The sequence below is a fragment of the Sylvia atricapilla genome, chromosome Z, assembly GCF_009819655.1.
Source record: "Sylvia atricapilla isolate bSylAtr1 chromosome Z, bSylAtr1.pri, whole genome shotgun sequence".
Classification (NCBI taxonomy): Eukaryota; Metazoa; Chordata; class Aves; order Passeriformes; family Sylviidae; genus Sylvia; species Sylvia atricapilla.
Window position 1 is genome coordinate 29,966,511 of NC_089174.1, and position 18,295 is coordinate 29,984,805.

The 18,295-nt window shown below is 38.6% G+C and overlaps 1 protein-coding gene across 1 annotated transcript in view; it reads right to left on the bottom strand.

The window, feature by feature from the left end:
- TRPM3 (transient receptor potential cation channel subfamily M member 3) overlaps window positions 1–17,142 on the bottom strand; it is a 265,094-nt gene extending 247,952 nt beyond the window's left edge. The window contains exon 1 of the mRNA XM_066340019.1: window positions 17,038–17,142. Coding sequence (XP_066196116.1) covers window positions 17,038–17,127 — 90 coding nt within the window. The 5' untranslated portion in view covers window positions 17,128–17,142. The remainder of the gene's footprint in view (window positions 1–17,037) is intronic.
- Between the last annotated feature and the right edge of the window lie 1,153 nt (window positions 17,143–18,295).

The window sequence follows — 18,295 nt, forward strand, 5'->3', positions numbered from 1 at the left end:
GAAACCTTCAACAGATTATACATATCCATGTTTCTCTCAATTGTTTCTGATTAAAACATATCCAATCTTGTCGTGGTTTGACATTGGCTAAGAGCCAGGCACCCACAATAAACCATTTAGTCATTCTCATCTGCTACAGTTGAGCAGAGGAAGGGGAAAGAAAAACCAAATGGCTCTTGAGTTAAGATAAGGATTGGGTAGAAACACTTTTAGGGCAAAATAGGCTCAAATTTAAATGGCAAAAAGAAAAATTAATAAAATAATTAAAAGAAGACAATGAGAACTACAGTAAACCTCTAGAACACCTTTTTCCTCCCTCCAGCCCTTCCTCCCTTCCCACTGGCAGCACAGGCAGACAGGGCATAAGAGTTTTGGGCAGTTTTTCATTTGAAATCTTCCTTTAGTTCACTTAGGGAGAGGAGTCTTTTCTGCTATGCCATGGGGATATCACACAGGAGTAAGTTCTCTGAGAACTTTTCCAATGTGGCTCTAATTTTTATGAGAAGCAGTCCTGCCTAGCCTGCTGTAACGTGTGTCCCTCCCACAGGCAAAAATAGTCTTCCCAAACTACATGGCGTGGGTCATTTTAGTCCATGGGATGTAGTCTTTTAAGGAAGCAAGGGTCCTCTTTCTATTTCTGGAAGCAAGAGTCTTCTCCCTTCATTTGGGTTTCCCACTAGATTACAGCTTTCCAGCATGGACCCACTCCAGTGCCAGCACTTTTTTCTCATGGGCTGCAAGGGATCTCTGCATACCCCTACACACTTCCTTGTATTATAGTCCTATAATACACTTCATGTATTGCAGTCCTCACCACAATTTGTAGAAGAATTTCAGCTCTGAAATATGGAGCACCTCTCCCTCCTTCATTTCACTGACCTTAGTGTTGTTATGTTGTTCTCCTTATGTGTCTTCACATTTCCTCTTCCTAGACTTGGGAAAAAAAAATTGTTGTCTGTAGGTTTGTTTGTTCTCAGGTTCTAACAATTAAAATGTTCTTAGAGGGTTTATGCTTGTTTGGGCTCTATATTGGGAAATGGATCTCTATACCCCTTCACAAAACCGTTTACCATGTGCTAAAGGGAAGAAAAAGCAGAGCTCAAAGCATCACCAATGCCCAAGGCCTGGTGAGTCATTGGTGAATAACTCACATGTCATTTAGATGGATAGAGCTGCACAACCTTAACAGGGGATTAAAACTTTCAAACTTCGAAAGTGGGGTCATCTCACTAGGTCTTCTAACTCTGGAAAAAAATGCGGGTGTCACAACTTTAATACTTCAGAAAGGATCCTCCAAGATCCCTCAGAGGAATCGACTGAGTTCATACTTTGCTTCCTCTTAGGCATTAGCGCATCTTTCAAGGAGAGAAGAAATAGAAAGCAGCCTTTGACCAACTGATGGGAAAACAGAAGGAAGATAATTCTTCCAGAGCAACTGAAACCATCTTGGGTCAGGAGGTCTGAGTTTCAGTACCTCAGTATAGAGCTATTAGCAAGCTGGAGACTTCTGAAGACATTTTGTCTGAACAAACGGACCTTTGGCAGACACAGATTTTATTTCACATACCTTACAAGACAGGATTGATACTTGTGATCTCCTACACTGTATGTCCATCTTCAGATTGTATACCCATTTTCATTCTTAAGTGCCATGAGGCACAATCTACAGGGAGATGTATAATGGGAATATATTCAACTCTGTTGGAGTTGAGTGACTCTTCCATAGCACTGGTTTACTAATGCACGGTAGGATTAAAAGCAACTCCAGATGATGGATGTGTAACAGCAGGAAATCAAAAGTAAAACCTACACAACAAAAAGCAATTGATGGGTATGATTCCCAGTGTAAGTAATGAAGAAATAATTCCTCAGGTGTTCAGAGAGGTAGTGAGGTAGTAGTCATGTTTTACTTTGAAAAAGGAACAGAGAGGTTGAAAGAATTGAGTTCTTAATTTCACACCTAATTTCACTAGAAAACACTTTTGCTTCTATTTTCTTTATTAACACCCTGATTAATTCTTCAAGCACAGTGCACATTTTTTGAGAAGGAAACAGTAGCTTATCCTGAAAATTTGGACATATCAGTGCACTCTGCAAGGGGGGTTATTTAGCCATAAAAACGTTTTTACTATATATTTTTCTTCATTGAAGACTAAGGAAAACAGAGCTTAGGTTTTAAAATAGTTTTTTTTCCCCGAAAAGTATGCTTTAACAGAGTGTAAATGTACAGTATGTACAAATCTGTAGAAATAAAGCTGTTTAAATTGTCCATCTGAACAAAATCAAAAGGGAACTAATGTACCACTCAGATTCCTTGACTGCTTACAATTCTTTTACCACTCAGAATGATTCAAGTGAGACTAGAAAGTCTTCCACAGATCCTGTTGGTGCTTTCTCCCCCCTCAAAAGAAATAATAAATAAACCTGATTACTTTTGCATCCCCGTGTAAGGATTTATCCAAGGCTTTGAGCTCTGATTGCCCCAGCCACTATGCAGATCATGAAGTTGACTGTGTAAACTAATGTGGGGTGTTAGGCCCACCACAGCTTAGGGCTGGAATGAGACCATTTAAATTGAGATGACTGGGGACGATTTCACCAAGAGCCTGAGGCCCCTGTCAGAGCTACCTCAAAGAGCTTTGAGACCTTTCAATTTCCACCCAGTTGTGCTCCACACCAACTGACATCAACCACTGCCTCTGCAGTAGACAGCAGAAACGTCCAAAGGAGATCTAAAACACAGGAGATCCCAGAGCCTTTGATCTTCGTCTTTCTTCATACCATTTTCCTAGCACCCTTGCAGCCATGATTGCAGCAGCACAAAGTCGTGGTTAGCTGACAATAAGGATCCTTGTGCTTCTCTCTGGGAAGGAGATAGATGGAGCCTGAAGACAAAAAATCCTGCCTCAGGATGCTTAGGAATGCTTCCTCCACCATAGCTGTGAGTGGTGCCTCAGACCTATTCAAAATCAATCAAAAGAAGTCCAGCCAAAGAAATGATGGATAGCCTTACTGTGTGTCGCTGTGCAAAACAAGTAAACATTCAAATTGAAATGAAGTAGGTCACAGAAACAAACAGCTTGACAGCATGAGGCTGATAAAAATTGCTAGCTGAACTGCTAGCACGTGTAAGAGTCAGAGACACAGCGGCTCTTTGAACTTTGTGAAAGCTGCCAGTTGCTGCAAATCAGTTTCTTCAGTAGTAATACAATCAGGCATCCCAACAAATTCATGAGACACTCAGCTGCAAAGCCATTACTGCCAAACAAATCCAGAACATAACTGCAATGTAATGTATACCTAGAAACCACTCTGCTTAGTATCTACAGGTACATACAGCTTGTCACCTTTGTCCTTGATGTATCTGCTGCCACTAAGCACTGAAAGTAACTTTAGAAGGTTCTTCTGACAACTCATGAATTCAAGAAGCTTCTATGATAACAGCCTTGCAGTTGCAGTGCTGTTCTGTGTTTAAAAATATATCTTTGTTCACATTTTAAAACAGAACAGTCACCAGAACATTCTCTTTGAAAAGTAACAGTCTTTGCTCCATTTTGAAAACTCAAATAATGTTGGAGTGAAAAATCAAATTAGGAAGGCATAAACTCTAAGATTTCTCCAGTTAGATCAGGCTGCTCAGGTCCACAAAACCTGTTTCAGTCCTTACACATGCTTGTCACAACAACTTGTTTCCATTACTCTTGTCCCGACACTCAGAATCTTAGAATAAAAAATGTCTGGCTTCATCACTTCTGGACCCTCCCTCTAGGTATATAAAGGCATATATATGATTTCCCTTCTACCTTCCTTTCCCATAGTTGAAAAAACCAAGTGCTTTTTTGCATATCATGTGCGAAACTCCCTAACAAGTTTAGTGGTCTCCACCAGACCCAACTTCAGAAAGTCCATTTGCCTCTTGTTCTCGGGACCCTAGAACTGGAGACACAGCACTCAGATATGTTCTCACAAATAGAGAGATAGGACTATTTTGTACTATACCAGAGTAATAGAATCTTTCAGATTTAACCACTTCCCTTGACCCCTGCTGCCCTCAACTCTAACAGAGTGCAGGATGCAACTAGTCCTCTCTGTTGAAACAGCATGCTCCTGCCTCCTCTTCAACCTTGCTGTCCACCATGAACTACAGTTTCCACCACAATTTCAAGTATTGAAAGTAAAACAGCAATTGGGAAGTCAAGTATTGTTTTAATGTTTGTATAAATTACCTAGATGCAGCAGCCGAATGTAAATTCAGTCATTTTGCCAACCGCACTAAACTAGGAGGAGCTGTGAACTCTCTTGAGATAGAAACGCCTTAGAGACAACCCTGACAGACTGGAGAGCTAGGCAGTCACATTAATTTGAACAAGAGGAAGTGCTGGATTCTGCGTCTGAGAAATTATTATCCTTGTTGTACGTACAAACTGGGGATCAGAGGGTGGAGAGCACCCCCACAGCAAGGGATTTGGCAAGATCCCTCAAGAGCAAAACTGAGAAAGAGTAGTTAAGGTTAGTAGTAGTTCAGTTTGAAGAGGAGGGACTGAGGGATGATCCCATTACAGCCTACAGCTTCCTCAACGAGGGCAGCTAAGGAAGAACGGCTCATCTGTTCTCCCTGGTAAACAGCGACAGAACACAAGAAAAGAGATTGAAGCTTCCTCAGAGGAAGTACAGATTGGACATTAGGAATAGGTTCTTCACCCAGAGGGTGGTTGGTCACTGGATCATGCTCCACAGGGAAGCAGTCAGGGCACCAAGTCTGTCAAAGTTCTAGGTCTGACTGATTAAGTCGTGTGGTTTAGTTTTAAAAGTTCTGCAAGGATCAAGAGTTTTGGAGTCAATGATGACTCCATGATCCTTATGGGTCCCTTCCAATCCTAGATATTCTGTAATTTTATGATTCCAAGTATACATGAATGAGCTAACTAATTTTAGCTCAAATCAGGAATATTAATCTGTTCTCCCCAGAATGAGATCAGGAAGCAGACAGAAAACAGTAGCTAGTGAAAGGATTCACTTGATTAGATAAACTTCCTGCAACAAACTAATACTAGTAATACAACGCTCTAAATGTATTCGTATTTTATTTTATGTATGAAATCCAAAGAAATTTCTTTAATTTTAACTTTTCTCTTTTTGTCTGCTTTATTTGTTTATAAAGTCTTGTCAACATCTCTGTTGTCAACCTACCTTCAAATTTTTATTTTTGCATAACCCACTTCTATGAATGAATTAAAAAAACCTAAGTAGTACGAACAGAGATCTGCTAATACGTATGTTATGCAAAGAGGTGGGATATAGTAATCACTGCTTTAAGCATAATGTGTTTTAGCATTTGTGTATTCACAAGAGTATTCAGATCACATATCATACCACAAATGAGTTATCAGTATCCCATCCCTTACTGAAACTTTTCCAGTTTTTTTTAACACTGAAACAAGTGTGTTAGGTTTTGTTGCTTGTGGCCTCCCAGTGAAAACTGGAAGTCCTCACAGCAGGAAACAAGTGTTTTGACAGTCAATTTGAAAACTACTCAAATGTGTCTGAGAAACGTATCAAATGTAAAATTCAGAAGCACAGCCTACTGCATCATGGAAGCACATAACAGGAAACCTAGAAAGAGCTGAAATTTTAGTGGAACGGTTTTGATACAGACCCATTATAACTTTCTCATCTTAGCAATTTCGATTTCTTCAGCTTTAGGAAACAAGGTAGGTAACAGGCTGTTACTGCTAATTGGGACTGTTCCTTCCAGAGTATGTAGACTCAGCAGTTTCTGCAAAATCCGTTTACATTCAAGGATATTAATTCCAAGCACGCAAAAATAAGGCACTGTAAAGCAACTTTGAGGATAATACATGATAGCCTTACTCAAGATGATACACAATACATGCTTCACAAACTGGTCATTGGCAGACATCTTTTCTAGACTATTCATACACATCTGTCGCATTCAACAGCATTATGGTAGAAATGCTGTGGTAGAAGAGATACATGCCATCTTAGTTCAGATTGTGTTCCAATATAACTTTGTTTCATCCAAGGCCAAGGAAGAAAATGTGAACTAGAAATGTGGTCAACAGCCACGTCAGCCAAGTTTAAACCACCACTGAGAGAAATCCTTCCTGACATGAAATGACCTCTGAGTTCAAATGAGCATACCATGTGCTAAGAGTAGAACTGGGGATGTCTGTCACAATAATCTAGTTATCAGTGCTGGAAGCAACTTCACATTAAAGTGATTCCCATTGATACTGATAAATTGCACTGCACAAACAAGCTAAAGGAACCACTATGCAGTTTCAAAGCACCAGGAGCCAACATTCCACCATTAATGGGGTTTTACTATGATAAAATCTCATTTTCTGATTGCATCAATCCAACCAAGGGCTAGAATTGCCATGGATAGTGAAACATATACTTTTTCTCAAGAAAATGAAAAACAATTTTTTCTATGTTATCTTCTAATCAATTTAATTAATAAATATCCCCCACGATTCTCTGTAGATACTCATATATAGTTAATAATATTAAGTAGCCTGCTTCAGCTGCTTGCCCTCCTCATTTATTTTTAGAGGAGTGTGCATGAGATTTGACATGGAAAAAAATGCAGCATTGGTTATCCACAAAAGTAGTTGCAGCAGAGAAAACCTGATCACACAGTCAGCCATGAACCAAAATAACATAACGTGCTTTATACAGATCCTGGGCTATTGAGCTGTTTATCCTTCAAATTTCAAGCTCTGCTATCTGGTGAATAAGGGTCACACCACCCAAAAACTGGGTGTGTCTCCATTGATAAAACTGGATTGCAGATGAGTTGGAAATAAATTAATGGAAACTGACTGTGCTACCTCATGGTACCAAGATGCTAATTTTTCAGGTAATTTTGTGCAGTGTTTGCTCATTTCAGTAGTTGCTTAAGGACTTCCTATGTATTTACATCTGTGGCAGACTACAATACTGAGTGAAAAGTAATCCTTGTCATTTCCTCTAACTCCACAGACTGATGCAGTCACTTAATATTTTATCATGGGATGTTTTGGTAAAGAGTTTTTGAATGTTAAATTAAAAAAATAATTGGCACTACTTAAGAAACAGGAGTAACCAAAAAGAAAATAACCTCATCCTTAGATTTTATATGTTAGTGATAGCACCTGTCAGATTCTAAGAGTAAACAGCTGAACTGTGAGCCTCACACACTCGTGACTAACCTGGTGAGACCAGAGATGGCACTGAGAGGAGGAGGGGTTTGGCTACAGAGAGCGGGCACCAGCCAATCCCCGATGACAACGTAAGCAGGCAGCTATTGGCCAGTGAGCTGGGTGGTAACCAATCACAGCCAATCAGGTTTGAACACAGAGTCCCGAATAGACTATATAGGAGCTGCGCACGCCATTAAATGGCATGCTCTGCCACATGAACTTCAATGTTGCGTTGTCTGTCTCCCTTGACTGTGACCACAGCCCTCTGAGCAATTTATTATTCCCATCCTGAATAAGCTAAAGCTCCACAGTTACCATTAATAAGGAACTGCACAGGATATTTTGCCTCTATAGATCAGATCTTTAAATATTCTTAAGTAACAGCATGTATCAAGATAAATAAACTGATCATATTTAATTTCCCACTAGGATATCTCTGAAAACTTTTTTTTTTATTATGCCTCCTCCCCCTCCAATTATGTTAGAAGGCTCAAAATCACCTTATTCCAGAAAAACACACATACACATAAATTTTCTCATTTGTATATAATAAAGGTAGCACATATGCTTGAAATTCAATGTCTAATAAGAACTGTGCTGCTGATTGTCCCCCACATTGAGTTTTAAAATTTCTTCGCTAATGTGGCCATTAGAAAACATTGTTTTTATTGCTACACAAAGAAAAGAGAATATTTCTGCTGTGCAAATAGAAAGAAACTGAGCTCTCCCAAAACTCTCCCTGAAGTCATAGTTGTTAGTCAATTCACATTCTTATAAATGTAAATCAGAAAGATGTTGTAGGAAATTAATGGAAGTGTTATTCAGTCTCTTCAAGACACTGAAGTGAAGGAGGGTTGTGACACCTCCTGTTTCCTTATGAACCCTTCCCCAGATTATAGAGCTAGGATTGGAATGGAAGACTGAGCAGAAGTCTCATGTATCCATGATGATCTTTTCATTAACTACCTGACACCTAGAGAAAGAGAGAAAAGATGAGCAGCAAGGGACTCTCAGTCTAATTCTATGGAGGATGTAGTGGAATAAATAACCTAATAATCTTTATTGGAAGATAACAAAGAACCATATATCTTGGATCTATTAAACTAGCCAATTTCCAAACACTGCACAAGAATATTTCAGCAGGAAAAGCTGCCACATCTGTCCCCTCTGCTCACAGTGGAAAAAAACAAAAAATCATAGACTTTAAGTGCCAGCAAGAAAGATCCAGGCAGATGCCTCAGAAACATAGGGTCACTGAAAAGACTGCCTGTGGGGGTTATGGCTTCAGGAACTTAGAAAAGCACCTTTAAGAAATCATGTATGTTGAAGCCATTCTAGTGGTAGAGTAGAATAAGCATGTGTCTTTACACAGCATATCTCAATTTATCCTGATCTCACAGAAGAAGGTAAGCATAGGACCTCTAAAAAATGACACCATATTCTATTTAAGACAATTCTAGATTTGAACTGAATTATTTACAAAGTGCATGGCTTCCAAGAAGTATCAGTTTGCAGCTAGTGGCATCAAGGACAGCACAAAATTAAAGCCATCACATCCAAACCCAAAGGGATACCTTTAACTACTGCTCTGCTTGTCTAACAAGCATTTTGGGCAATCTATGATACATGATCTACCTACCCCATAGTTCAGCCAGTTGACCTCTTCCTTGGCTGGCTCAGTCAAGTTGTAGGATTGCATGTAGCAATTTCGTTGTCACCAGTATTGGCACATAACCTGGCACCACTACTGCTTCTGTGAGCACAGGCTAAGAAGAGACATATCTGAAAACATTCTTGAGTAATGCAGAGTTCAGGAAAAGGGCCAGCAGGAGAGGTGGGCAGAAATGCAGGGAGGAAAAAAACTGAGAAAAAGTGTAGTATATGTCTGGGTTGTATAGCTACTTTTTTAATGTAAGAGTGCACAACTTGCAACCAGAAAAACACTGTTCACTAAAACCGGTTATTTCTTGAACAAGACACTACCTAATAATTTGAAGTACTGAATACAAAAGTTGAATAGGAGTGTATTTGGAAAATTCCTTCTGCTATTCAGAACCCTAAGATAAAGCTACATACAATTCCACAGGAAACTCAGTCTGAAAGGTCCTTAGGTAACCCTGCAATTCATTTATCCAGTTGCTTTGGTCTCTCATTTAGCTACATGCAAAGATGAACATCCAGCCATTGTACAGCAGAATAGCTGTGATATTTCATTACAACAGACCCAGTGGCAAAATGGCACACCAAGTCAACACACTAGTAAGTTAAAAAAAGGGCTCTTTCTGAAACAAAATAATGGATCCTCCCTAAATTCTTAATTATGACGTGTCAGTAACTTGAATCATGTCCTCCCTGCATTTACAAGCAACAGGTGAAGAAAAAGGTAAATGAAAAACAGTATTTCACTTAATCACCTTCTCGCTAATGAAAAGTCAGCCTTGTGATTTTTCTTATTACATAATAGAATCTTGATATTTTTCTTCAGTAACTTCCTTGACACTATTAAAAGCACTTTGTCAGACTGTTTCCCATCATTATATTTCTTCAGGGATCAAAGATATTTTTGATAAAATGATTTTATTTCATGCTTTATTATCAGCTTTGACATAAATTTCCAGAGAGCCCCAAAAGCATTTTTACACTGTAGCATAGTCTTGTTAGCAATTCAGGTAGAATAAAAACACTCAGCTTCGCTTATGAAGCTTGTGCCCTGAATTTTTCACATGGCACCCTTTCAAACATAAGGAACAGTATAGCCGAACAACATTAAAATCTTATGCCTCTTAGGACAAGATTCTTCTAACACATTGTACATGTAATCCCTTGATTGTATGATTTCTACCACTTAGTAGCATTTAACAACTATTTTAAAACAATACTCAGAACAAGTGCTTTTAACTTTTTCTTCTAAAAATACACATCGAAATAATTTTTAAATATTTTAATTTCTCTGTAAATCATCTCTTATGCAGTCACAAATCAGGAACCTTGCATCTACTTTCTGATAAGCAAGTTTAATGCAATATTTCACATCTTATCAATTAAAGGCCACTGGGAAATGGTGCCATTTGACACCTCTATAAGTACCCAAATCTGAAGAGGCTGAACCTCATAAGAAGCAGAGATCAAGCCAAAACACTGTGTGCAGAAAAGAAAACGTAAAATCCTAGAGTACTTCTCTGATACCTCATCTTCATCACTGTAACCCACTGGCCCATGCAGCACAGAGGAAGGCAAAACCTCACTACAGTATTTAAGATGAAGGTAGAGACAGCAATGAAAGCCAGCTTAAGGGAAAATACTGAGAATAATATTTAGGTGCAGGAGAATAACCTCTAGCAGTTGCAGATACCTTATTTTAAACAGCAAGTATTTTTCTACTATAGTTGCTGCCATCAAGACTGGAAATTTACCTTACCTTTTCTATGACTTTTTTTTTTTTTTTTTTTTTTTTTTTTTTAATGCTCTCATATGGTAGTGACATACTGAGAATGAAAATCTTTGGTTTTATCTCCTAAAATTTTCCTGGCTTAAATTAAGAAACTTTGCATTCACAGAGCTTGTTCCAACTTGAAAATCAACTATTTTTTCCCTTTGCATGACATTAGTAGACTACAGTCTCTGCCATCAAAAGAGCACTGATGTGTCTACCTCTTACATGTAGGTTTTTCCATGGAAAGACCTCCACCAGTACACTCTTTGTTTTATCCCGCACATCTTTTTTTTAATTGGGAATATGTCCTTTGTTGTGGAAACTAATTTAGTGCTACATCTCTTCCAAGTCCGTGGCCATCAACCCAAGTCATACTCATGGAAAAGATTCTATCAATAAGGCAAAGAACCAACAACCTCTGATTTCCCCTGGTCACATGAAAACTGTACACTGCACCAAGAATTAACCACAGAGTGCTAGATATAAATGAAAAAAAATTATCAACTTTCATATTTCATTTCCCTTCAGAAGAAATGAACTGGCATAATCTGTCAGAAAGCCCTTACACATGACCACTACCCAGTTGGCACATTAAAGGGATAAGCTCAACTTACTGCTGATGAGAAGCATGACTTCAAGAAATAAGCAGTTTTTGAGAATGTGCAACCTCCAAAAGGCATATTATCAGTTCTACAACCTCAGCTGTGAAATGTCACCACCATTCTGCCATTACTTGTTATAGGATGTGAAGCATTAGAGGCACAGCTGACAGCTGAACAGAGTAATGCAAGGACACATGTGCAAAGGCATTGTGAAACTACACTGCAACACCCATTGCTCCCCTGATTTAGGGTATAAAATGAATTTTTTATATTAAGTGGGAGACTGCAAAGGCATAGCAATGCTCTAGCCCCAGGTCTCTTTCCTGCCATCATTAAATTGTGAAACTGATGGCACACGGAGCAGAATACAGAACAGAATGCTGAGTATTTATCTTTGCTGGAAACATGGCTTTTGTGCTCCTAAGGAAAAATAATACACTCCAGAAAACCTGCTGAATCAGTATCAAAATATGCAACATGTATTACAAGGTGATAGATACAACTATGTTCTTTCTGACAAGAAAACAGAAGTTTATCAAACTATTTCTTTCTAAATAAACTTACACAGACACTGTAACTCATCTGTATTTCACACCATACACAGCATCCCACCATACGCAGAGGTGTGACTAGTTTTTCTATTAGTGAATTTGTAAAAAGATTGTCACACTGACTGATACTTTCTCCGTGCCTGTGTGTCAATTGGATCTTAAGGGCTTCTCCAAATGCATCAAATCCTCCTGAGGGATGCATAGTGTTGGCTCATTCATTATTACAATTTAACTCAGTAAGCTGACTGCTGATACAGGTAAACTATACCCTGATTTACTGTTGGTATTGTGCATACTGCTTTCAAAAACATTGGTATACCACCTCTGTAACAATAACTGTATGCATTAGGATCTGTTTCAAGAATCTCAGTTTTTCAATCAAGACTAAGTAAACCTGTCTTCTCCTTTTGTTGCCGTTTGAAGGGTGATATTGTACACTAACTAAAATAATAAGAAGAATTTTTATTATTAAGCATACTAAATTAAATTAAGCACTATTTGGACATCAAAATAGTAACAAAGAGCAAACAAAATCTTAGAATTTTACTGCCTTTGTGTTTAAATTTTGCTCATTTTCTCATGTTAGCTAATAAAAAGCTTATGCTTCTGTTTTGAAGACCACACAATCTAATATTATCCTCTCATAATTACGGCACACAAATTCACCTTTCAAGTTTTTTCAAAAATGCTTTATTAAAAGTATCTCTACTGAATATAGGATGTTCTATCAGTCCAATAACTTTTTTTAATTTCCCCAATCTATTTGAGAAATACAATTACTTCCAAAAAATGCAAGTTTCTTCTCTCTTATAATCTCTTTTTCTCACAGTAGTAGCTTCAGAAATATAAATATTACTGTTTAGTAAAGAACATACTCATTCTTCCACCATTCTGGAAAAACAATATTCTTCACCCAGTTTGCCAAATCAGATTTCTTTTAAAATTATCCTGAATAAAATTATATTTGGTTATCAAATAGCAGTGCAATTTTAGTTGATGTAAGCCATTGAACACTGTGGTATTTCACCATATACCTTCATAACGCCTGCCTGGCATTTCCCAATCTTAATTCCTGTAGACACCTTCTTTATGGACATAACCAAACTTGCTGCAGCAGGAGAAATATGTCCACCCTTTTTATTCAGATACATCAGCCCCGTGAAAATTTCCTATCTATGTACTGTCACATTCAAAAAGACACTGTGTCTAATTCCAATGAGCTATTTTCAGGATTTTAATTTTCTCTTGGGTTAACTTGCACATTCTTGATAGGGCAATTAATAAAAAAAAAAAATAAAAAAAGACCTAGTTTTTAATTTGGTTCAAAATTTAGTGTCTATATCTTTAATCTTTGACCAGTTCAGGAGCTAGCATAGACTACTGCCAGGTCAGCTAAATGTACTTATTTATTTGGTAGAGCTAAGGTGGCATTTTTGCCAAGCTGTATGTTGGAGAAGAATGGCCAAGCATTTCCCTCAGTATTTCTTCTGATTGACTCATTTCCTTTCCTCTGGTCCTTCCAAAGTTCCTGCCTTACAAGCCAAGTTATTGACATGCAAGCTAGATTTATTATGAAAAATTTACTTGTCTTATTAGGGGAAAAAAAAAAAAAGTATGTAATTTGTTGATTTTCAAATAGTTCATACAGTATTTCTACATTTGCACATCTATAAATCTGTGGTGTTAACCTTATTGCACACTATAGACCTCTTTCTATTCAGTCCTCTTCTACTCTCTGTTTATTTACTTATTTATTTTTTCTTGAGCATATTCCTCATTTCTTGATTACATGGCATACCTTATATCTGTTTCAAGCACAAGTACAACATCTTGCAGCCTCTCCTAGGGCACAGTGCCCTATGGGTGAAGTCTTTAGCATAAAGTCATTCATTCATTCATACATTTCTTAAGAACCAAAACATTGTTCTAAAATGTCTGCGTTTTTTAAAACTAGCCTGATTATCTCAAAAGAATGACAATTCTGCTCAAAGCCACCCTCTCTGCACTAGGCAATTCTTAGTCCTTATTTCTGACAGGACGGTTAAGCAGTATATTAGTGTGTTTTAAGCATATTGAAACTACAAAAAATACCAGCATAGAATGTGCTATAGGAAGTAACTTATTAGAGGAAATAAATGGGAGCAGTGAAGGATGAGCTGATGACACAAGTGGTAAAAATCTTCTCCAATAAATCGTTTCAATCTGTACTTCCAATGCCGCTCCTAGTATTCAACTGTCAGAAAATAAAAAACTGAGAAAACAGGATATACAACTACACCTAACATGACAGTATTAGTGAAGTGAGTTAGAACAGAACACACTTGGAAGAAAAGCAAAGGGAACAAAACTAGACACATCTACAATCTAGCTTATCTAAGTTAAATGAGACCACTGTGGCCAGAGCTCTATGCAATGTAAGTTGATGCAACTGAGCACTGTTCATCCATTTCAACAGGGTGGAATGAGAGCTTAACACACCTGCTGAATAACTCCTCTCAGTACCTATTTAAAACAGTAATTTCAAGACAACACAAAGAGCCTTGCCTCCATGTAGTTCTAGATTTCAGTTTATTAAGATTTCAATTTATTTAGATCCATCACTATAAAACCACTGATGCTACATTTAAATTGTATCCACAGGATAAGAACTTTAAAATTTTTTCATTGAAAAGACATGGAAATAATTGAAAAGTTCATGCCTTTTATTAGGAAGGTTCAGGTAATGTCAAAGGGAATTTTTGTGTGTGTAAAAGAGGAAATCTTAGCTATCTCTCAACCTTACAAGTTCAGGGAAAAGCTTATCTTGGAACTTAATGATAATTTAGTTTTTTTCTGGCAGACTAAAGTAAGTATAGAAATTAAAAAGACAGAATAGTGTTTTACATTTTCTTACTCTAACTAAATTTACAATGTACATTGAATAGATTTGACAATGATAGGTAAAGCATTTCATAATAAAAATGTGCCATAACATATCAGGCTTTGCAAAGTTTATTTTGCTATTGAGAGCATTTTCTGCTTAGAAACAATATTGCATTAGGACCACTTAATCTAATTGGAAACCGAGCGATTTCAAAAAAATGAGCTTAGATTACTGCATTTGCGTTTCCAATGATTTTGGATTTAGAGGAGAACCTTTCACTTAGAAAAAAAAAGTTTCTTCTTTATTTTAGCAAGAAAAGCACAAAATATAAAAGCATATTTTGTATGCAGGAAAATATTTACACTACTCCTCTGGTAATTTAGTGCTGCTGTTACTACACTCTTTCCTTTCTGATAGGAGAATTTCCTTAGGTTGGCTGATGGAATTCAGACAATGGGCCCCTGTTCTTATATCAGTCATTTGCTTTAAACACATTAAATGACAAAAGACAAAGAGAAGGGGCAAAAATGTAAGCTTTTTAGGAGAAGCCTTCAAGGTGCTGATGCATGCATTTCCCTCTCTAGTCAACGAGCACTGCTCATGAGCTGAGAGAGGAGCCAGAATTCCACCTTTTTTGCTGTGGTCTTTCCCACACCTTGCACACCCTCTGTGCAGAGCTTGCTTATCTCTGGTTATTTTCCCTGCTCTTTTTAACTCTGCAGGGCCTAGTCACTATCTTTCCCTAATGGGTTATAGCTGTAGCTTCAGAAAATCCTTTTTAGTCAGCTGTTTTAATAATGAATCACAATGCTCATCCTTAATAAGCAATGAAGAGAAACCATACACATGGGGCAACATTCATCTGCCAAAGAAGAAATACTGCAGATTTGACCCCCACAGCCCCTGATCCACAGGTATTGAGAATGACAGTAAACTCCCCACATCTGAGTCTTCACACCTTGGCAAAATTATGTTGTTCTAAAAGCATCGGACTTGTAAAGTTTGCATATTCTTTTGTATTAGTTACTGTTTTCATTTTTCAGAAATCTAAGTTTTTTCTTTTTTTGTTCCTTGGAGATGCTCACAATTTACTCCCCTAGTAGCCATACGTCTGGTTTGGAAATAGAACTATTTTTCAACTGTAGCCCCCTCCTGTGAGGATGTGAAAATACCTGCTAGGATGCACAGTATGGTCACTTGTGAATCATATGTACAATAATTATACATACAACATATGTCTTCTACGTGCAATGTCATACGCTATACTACTGCTCAAGCATGTTGCAGTAGTAAGAACTGACCTAATTTCCAAGCTACTCACACAAAAGCAAATGGTTATATCAAACATTACCATCTAATATACTGTCAGACTAGCCATGCTTTACCTAGCTGCATACTAATTTCAAACCCAAAACTATAAAACACTATGACGAAATGAGATAAATATTATAATGAATAAAGCATTTTATTAAAAAAAGCCTGCAGGGATATTAGTATATTGCTTAAAATTTCATTGTACAATCCAGTTAAGAGGTTCCAAGAACAAAAAAGACTTCTCAGGTTAATGTAACCTGTTTTTTTCAGCTTATTGTAACCTATTTTTCACCAAAAAGTTGATTCAAGAGATTTTCTTTTCCAGCTAAAACTGCCTCTAAAAGGGCTTCAGTGGGGCACACAGCAGTAATGGTACTTTGCATGCTGAGAATAAGAGCCCTCCACAGTATATAATGCCAAATAATTTTTTTCAAGCAGAAAATAATTATTTCCTTGGAAAGCACATTAAAAACACTTTTAAAAGCACCTTCAAAACTGTGACACTTAGTTTAAACAAATTAAAAAATATCAGAAAGTTTCAGTTTCACTGATGCTGTCTGCACTGACAGTCTTTTTAACTTACCCTATGTACAGCTTTCAGCAAACCAAGATAATTTTTTTCCACCCACATATTGCTCCACTTACAAGTTGGTCAGAGTGGTAGTGGATTTTCAGGTAATGCCTAGGGGCTAGATAAAGAACAGATAGCAGAGGGATGCTCACAAAGGAACACGCCTTAGAAACAGACACCTTCTTCATCCCTGGAAGTTCACAGCTTGATGAGACAAAGCAAATTGAAGCACAGATGATATCCACCATCCCTTACTTTCTTTTTTACCCCTTTCATAGATCTTTATAGGCAGACAAACACACTGAATAGAGTACAGGCGCACAATATTGGTACCTTCAGGTACTCACAAGGGGTTTTTAAAGGTAGCAGGCAAGGTAATTAATAATAAAGTTGGGACTATTTCTAAATTAACTTTCCAGCAACAGCGACCGCAGCCCTCCAAGCAGGTGCTTAGCAGCAGACAGCGGTTCTCGAACGCAAAGCGGGCTCTCACCGTACCTTAAGGAGTCTGACAGAGGGGAGGAAGGCGGCATGGCACAGCTTCCGGATGGTCCAGTTGAGTGGCCGGGGAGCCTCGGTCTGGTTCATGACTGTCCGCAAATCCCACCGGAGATCAGCCGCAGACCTGACAGCGCCTACCGCCAAAGCCGCCCTCCGGGGCGCGGGCATCCCACGCTCGGCGCGTCCCGCCCGCGCTGCCGCAGGGCAGAGACTGGGCTCGGCTGGGCTGGGTTCGGATGGGCTGGGTTGGGATGGGCTGGGCTGGGCGCGGGGGGGCAGCGGCAGCCGCCGAGCCGCCTGCACAGAGCAGCAGTCTCCTGCGCCGGGCCGGCAGTGTCCGTGCATGCCAAAGGCGGCCCGAGGCAGGCGGCTTCAGGCGCCGAGAGGGGCAGGCGGCAGGAATACCGGGATGCAGCGCGAGCGGCCGCTCCCGCCCGCCTCCGGGAGCAGTAGGGCTGGCCAGGCTCGCAGATGAGCCACCTGCCTCACTCATGCGCTTCCCTGGGCCAAAAGCAGGGCAGAAGGAAGCGAATTTAAATAAAGCAAGGGAGGGGTACCTGCACTTTCTTTCCCAGAGCATTGCGAGGAAGGGGAAACCGGCATGGGGGTGGGGCCAAGGCTCAGACAAGAGAGACTGAGGCGGGGGTGAAATACATTCACTCTTGATTACTGATAAATTTGCAGTAGGAAGCATTTAATTGATCTGGCATAGTATCGGTGTGCTAATGGCAAGTGGCAGTGGTGAGAAGCTGCACTATAAGAGCATGAGTGCTAACATACACATCCTGGCAAATAAACCCCTCAGACAAAGCCAAACCAATTCAGCTCGTTTGAATATTAAATATGTACACTAAATAATTCTATCAAAGACATGAAAACACATGAAGTAATACTTCTCAGAAAATTCAAGTATGGCAAAACATATTTCCATTTCCATTTGGGGCAGTAAACAGAACGGCCTTCCCAGATAATAGAGATTTATTAATGGCAGCTCTCCAGCCAAAGAAATACTTTTTCCTACTTTTTTTTTTTTTTTTTTTTTTTTTTTTTTTTTTTTTTAATGAAGATTTCATGAGGGAAGTGTAAAAGAAACACTCGATAAAGCAATGGTGGTTTTTATTTTGCCAGTAATGACTGCTTTTTTCTCAGATTATGGACAAAAACACCTTCTCAGTAAAGTTTAAATATCTCATAACTGAGGTTAGGAAATACATGTTCAATTTACTTAGCTAGGATTCAGTGATCTGCCATTTTC